This window comes from Chamaea fasciata, unplaced genomic scaffold (assembly GCF_029207755.1).
Source record: "Chamaea fasciata isolate MVZ Bird 193981 ecotype frontalis unplaced genomic scaffold, bChaFas1.0.hap1 SCAF_7, whole genome shotgun sequence".
Lineage (NCBI taxonomy): Eukaryota > Metazoa > Chordata > Aves > Passeriformes > Sylviidae > Chamaea > Chamaea fasciata.
The window spans coordinates 22,383,110-22,389,109 of record NW_027094092.1 but is presented as its reverse complement, the minus strand read 5'-3'; the positions used below and the strand labels follow the sequence as shown (position 1 = coordinate 22,389,109).

The window sequence follows — 6,000 nt, the reverse complement described above, 5'->3', positions numbered from 1 at the left end:
GGTCCTCCGGCTTTTCAGCAGTGAGCCCATGTGGCTGCCTGTTCCTCACTTTCCTCAACAATGCCAGAGTCTGACACCACCACTTGCAGTCTGTCCCTTGGCAGACACAAACCAGGCTTTTCTGAAGTTTTACCACATTCAGCCTAAATCCTGAACAAAGCTGGCAGGGACCAGCCACATCACCACACATGGGAGAGTTATAGGGAAAAGAACAGCTGCCACATGTTAAATTTGAGTATGCGCCATACAGAAAACAAGATGCATTGCGACCTATAGACTTACCCACAGCCACTCTAACTAATGCAATTCCTCTTCCCTCTCCAGAAGAAAAAAAAAACACCTCATGGAAAGAATTATAGCAGCTCGTGAGTGCTTCATGATCACACAGAGCAAGAAACATCACCAGTTCATTACTAGGGGCCTTGCTTCAGGCCACAGGGTGGTCACAACACTGCTCTTGCAATATTAATTATTGGCCTGGGACAGCGACAGAGCAGCTTATTGGCTAAGCACAAAATGCTTCCATGTGCTGAGCTTCTGCAGAGGCTGGCGCTGGGGGCTTTGCTAGACAAACACTGCAGCTCCCAAGAAGTCTGAGTGCTAGGCTGATTTCTAGTTCCAGCAGCAAACCTCCACCTCTGGAGAGGAGCTGGGAGCCTGGCCCAAGGAGCAGCACTAGATTTCTTAAATCTCTGAAGGTCTGAGGACTTTCTTCCTGGAATCTTTTTTAGATCAAATTTTTAAGTATTCAATGCCCTCTCCTTCCCCGCAGACTGACAACTCAAAGGAACTGAGGCTGGAGGGAAACAGGAAAACATGGGGACAAGAAGCATCATGGGAATTTCCTCATGCTGAACTTCAGAGCTAGGTAGAGCAGAAACACAAGGTTACACAACTCTCACAGTAGTGGAAGACATGCAACAAAATATCCAACTGTGTGCTTCTCCAAGAAACGAGAGGGAAAATTATCCTTAAAAATGCCAAGCATGTAGCAGAAATCATTTACGGGGAGAATATATTTGTAATTACAAGTTAATTTAGCTACCCTGCTGCCAGGAGTAACTGGGAGCAGAAGGAAACGACCAGTGTCATCTTCTCATTCCCCTGGGACCAGCCCGGGCTGAGTTTTCTTGGTGGAACACCTCCCTCCAGTGGCCAAAGGCAAGTGGCTTCCACAGAGCTCGAGTAGTTGGGGACCCAAACTGGGGACAAACAATTGTCCTCAACTCCCCTACTTTCTCCTTCCAGCTCCACAACAGGATGGATCGAAACCAGCAGTGCCCTTCCCCACCTAGGAGCCATCTGGTCAGGGCTGGCAGTTTTGCCAGGAAATCGTGGGGCCCTGGGATAGCATTACCACCTGATTAAAGCAGGGTGCTCTAGGAAACCAACCAGAAAGGGGAGACTCAATATGACCAAGAACCACGCTCTCCTCAAGCACAGCCCAGGACAGCCTAAAGAAACATGTCATACTCACAGGTAAGACAGATCGTTGCTCCAGGATCCATTTAAGCCCCTCTTGCTCTGCCCTCACCTGGTCAGAGTTCCTGAAACCTTGGCTTAGACCAGCTGCCACCAGTGTTTGCTGGTACCACCCCAGTACCTTCTCTGCAAACATCATTCTGTTTCTTCAAACATGTATTAGGAATTAGGTCATGCTTATTGCTTCCTAAAGTAACATCTGTGAAATTCATTAGCACACTACCTTATGTTCTTCTGAGCCATTTCAAATGTCCAGATGCACCAATATAGTGCAGGATCTGAAGGAATTATGAGATCTGGCTCATATCCACTTCTCAGATGCTGAGCTGAGAAAAGCAAGAAGATTTATATATTTGGTCTATCTACTTCCAAAGAGCTTTTCAGCTAAGGCCAGCCTGTGGTGACATACACTGCAAAAAATGGCCAGCTAGCTTTCTTCCTTCTCACAGTGGCAGGGCAGGGGCTGAGGAATCCTACTGCAGATGAGTAGGAAAGAGTGGTATCATTAAGCTTTCAAAAGCTGTGTGCACTGTGGGCATAGCAGCAAGCTTGTATTTTATCAGAATTAGTCTCCAAGGCTTATGACTTCAAAGTGTGTACAGACTGTGCAGATTTGAAGCAACATCTTCAAATACTTAGCTTAGGAGACAGCAGGTAGTTCAAGGAACTACCACTCAGTCAGCTCACCCTAAGACAAACGCACTTCACAAAACAAGACAAAGTTTACTTTAGAATACAGCCCAAAAAAATTGTCACCTGTCCCTGCTGGGCAGGACCTTTACAGTCCACACTGATCTCACACATGTGCCTCAGACCTTTTGATACTTCGAACAAACAAGATGTCAGTGATCTGCATGTAAAACAGAAAGGGGTGGAGAGGAAGCAAGGGGAAAACAATTCAATGCACAAGTCATAGACAGAGATATGTATTTTTTAGCAAAGTCTTTATTACAGAAATATTCACCCTCTAGACTTTTATATCTGTACACGCATTTCTTCCAGTAGGAAGATGTTGCTAAAAACAGATAAAAACAAAAAAGGAAATCCAGAATGGGCTCCTTTTTACTTGCTGCTCAGCATTGGCATCTGTAACTGAACAAGAATCTTACAAATAAGAACAGATTAGAGAACAGACTTTGTGTTACAAAAGCTAGCAAGCTTTACTGCTAAGGGTGCCTTCTGCTATAGCAAAGGTCAGCTTGAAGGATCTCTGCAGGAAGGGGCAGATATCCCGAAATTGCAAAGCCTTATCAGACCTCCATAAAACCAGATGCCCAGTCACTCTGCCCAGTCATTGCTCTGTCCAAAGATGAGGACAGAGCAGGGACCTACTGCTGGTGCCCTGATCCCCTGCACCAGCCTTTCTTCCCAGAAGGAAAACCAAGTAGGTAGTGAAACCATCCCTTGGAAGTGCTACTAGGGTTATTACTACCTGCCCCACCCCTGGCAGGAGACAGTCCTGGAACCACCTCTGTAAGGCAAAGGCGCTCTCACCAAGTACCTTGTAAGAGGTCCCTGGCAAGGACCATCCACTTATCTTCCATACAGCTTCCTGATGTCAAGGTCACTGTACCATGTGTAACAACAGGAAATCTGCTGTGCCCAAGACACCTCTAAAAGTCAGGATCTGCACCCAACTCTCTTATGTAAGCAGTTGGGGCAGTGTTTCATGTATATTTCCTACCTTCTTCTGGCCTACACCACTCTTTGCTGCTGGCCACTGGCTCAACAGAGCAAACAGCCCACCCATCAGCACAGAAACCTGCAGCCTGCACAACTGCAGAACCTGCTACTTATCTGCTGCAGTGCTGGCACTTGAGGCAGAACTCAGGATGCAGCCATGGCTCCAGACCACAGTGGAGTCAGAAGAATGGACAACTGAAATAAAAGTAGCTTACCTTTGCATCCCAGCTACAGAACCTATACTGGGCACTGATAGCAGTGATATTCCCAACATACAGCATCAGCAATCCAGTCAGATCCCTCCATATTAGTATCTAAATCCACAGCTAACAAATTTTATGTTCATAAAGGAGCAGGAAAAGAATCAAATCAATTGTATGTAACCTCTATAAAGTTGGCAACCCAAGAATGCAAACAGCAGAGCCAGCCTGGGGCTGAGTCCACAGTATGCAGCAGTCTCTGAAGTAACCTCCAAGCTGACAGGAGCCAGCAAAGCAGAGCTAGGGGGAGAGGAAAAGATAAAGAGGTAAATGGGAGAAGCATGTAAGTGTCAAATCCAAAACCCAAGGGACCCATTCCAGAAGTAGCTGAGCACCAACACCACAATCTGCCAGGTCACACTAGGAATAAATAGGTGGGCTTGGCTCCCTCCCTGAGGCTTCTCATCATGCTCAAAGGGAAGAGCTCCACTGAAGGCAAGGCATAGCTGACTCCAGAAACAGGAGAAGCGAGTGTGACAGTAGCACTCTGTATTTCAGATGAGAATCTAGGCTGGAAGATGCATAGTAAGAGCTGAATCAGGTTAACTGCAAGGGACAAGAAGGCCTAAAAAGCATGACTAGTTACCACCACAAGTCAGTGACGCAACTGAAGCTACCAAAGCACTGGAATCTCAACAGAATTCCTGGCTCATGGGACTTCAGGGGAGAGGTGAAAATATGTGCAGGAGAAGAGCAAGGGGGAAAAAAAGTTATTGTATGTTAGGCCCAGTGGGTTGTAGAATGAAGATATGAATAGTATTGTTTAACATGGAGCAGGCAGCAAAAGCATTGTCCCCTCAGGGTGATCAGCGTCTCATGTGACACAAGACAGTTTATGTTCTGCTTCTTGAAGTAGAAATAATCCAGAGGCAGGATGCAGGTGGCCCAAGGGCCCTATGGCCAGAAGATCAGGCTGTGTTGCAGCTCTAACAGTTCTTAGCAGAGTGGTATCAGAAATGGGATGTCACAGGAACAATGATCAATGGTTGGACAGTCTGGGTATGAGGCAGGAATGTTCTGTTTGCTCCTTTCTCTGTGGTGCCGTAGCTCTGGAGTCAGCCAACTCAAGACTTGGGCACTTTGGTGTAGTCTTCGCTGTGTATGTTCTTGCAAAGCGAAATGGACAGTATCATCCCCAGTAGCTGGAACAAGTATGAAGAATGGGAACAAAATCAGCAATCAGACAGATAAGGTGGGAAGAACGGGTGATACAGGGGAGCAGAATACAGTGAACATCTTTGCGTGACACCATACAGGAGAACAGAGCTAGTCTGCAATGCAAGGCAAATGCAGTAATTGAAATAACAAAAAACTGGGCTTCATAAATATGTCACTTCATCTGGAAACTATGTTACAGGCTTTTTAAGACAACAAGTGGGATTTCACCAAAGCAGGATTTTGCCTGCCTTGGTATTCTGGTTACAGAATTGCCAAAAGTCAGATACAGCAGGTGAACCACAAGCAGACAAGGCTTTGTTTGATTTTTAATCCAATCAACAAAAGCTGCAGTACAAAGGTCCAGGCAGACACAACCTAAAGAGCTAGAACTGCACTGCCATTAAAGCAGGTGTCCATTACTTCAGAAAACAGCTTTGCCTTTAAAAGAGTCTCCATGATAAGACAGTATAGGTTCATGTCAGGAAATGACTTACCTCTATAGCAGCAACACCAGTGCAAACCCCAAGAATGATTCCAAGGTTGTCCTTCAGCCACTGCTCTACACCATCCATGCAACCCTATAGAGAAAACATGGCCACAAAGAAAAGAAGCATGAGTCTAAGTATCTCAAAACTGAAAATCCGTAACATACCTTTGCATGCAGGAATTATCCCAGTTACATGCTATACCATGTTTCATGGAAGCTTCTGCAGAAAAGGAAAGGATCCCCGTCATCCTGTTCCCCCTTGCCCCAAATTCCAGAGGTCCTTCAAGCAGTAGGGACATGAAAGAAGTGCTCTAAATTCTCAGGGGTACAAAGGCAAGGCAGCTTCAGTGGAAGCTTCACAGGGCCCAGACATACCCACTCACCTGCTCATGAACAGGCCAGTCAGCATATGTTGCAGTGCCATTGACAGGGTCCTCCAGATTACAGAAACCTCTTCCTTCCACTAAGTCCTTAGTTCTATTGGAGCAGGAGCACGGATACTCAGCATTGCTTTTGTTCCTAATAATCTCGTTATCTTCCCATTCCTTTGCTCCAGTCCAGCCACAGCAGCCAATCTAATAATGGGAGAGAGGTCATTACAGTCTTACACTTTGCACTGGCAAGATAACTGCACATGAAAATAAGCAGGTGGAAGTCCTCAGGAGCTCTCCCTGCAACAACAACATATAGCTTGCATGAATTAGCTGCACTAAACACCATCAAGTTTACTCATGCATAGAGCTGTCCGGAACACAGGGACATTATTTCCCACTAAAGAGCCACTGTGCCAGCAAAACAAGAGTTAAAGGGCCCCAGGTCAGAGCTGTGGCCCCGGGGACAGCAGCAGCCACCACACGGTGGCGTCCCCAGGCAGCCAAGCCCCAGCACATCACTGTGCACCAGTGCCCGCCTGGGAGCAGTACGGCCAGC

General features: G+C 46.5%; 1 protein-coding gene across 4 annotated transcripts in view; it reads right to left on the bottom strand.

The window, feature by feature from the left end:
• Nucleotides 1-2,407: 2,407 nt before the first annotated feature.
• CD82 (CD82 molecule) overlaps nucleotides 2,408-6,000 on the bottom strand; it is a 39,112-nt gene continuing 35,519 nt past the window's right edge. For all 4 annotated transcript variants that reach the window (XM_066187894.1, XM_066187893.1, XM_066187896.1 and 1 more), the window contains exons 7-9: nucleotides 5,454-5,645; nucleotides 5,078-5,161; nucleotides 2,408-4,567 (exon numbers count right to left, since the gene is read on the bottom strand). In XM_066187894.1, the coding sequence (XP_066043991.1) occupies nucleotides 4,490-4,567; nucleotides 5,078-5,161; nucleotides 5,454-5,645 (354 nt within the window). In that variant the 3' untranslated portion in view covers nucleotides 2,408-4,489. The remainder of the gene's footprint in view (nucleotides 4,568-5,077; nucleotides 5,162-5,453; nucleotides 5,646-6,000) is intronic.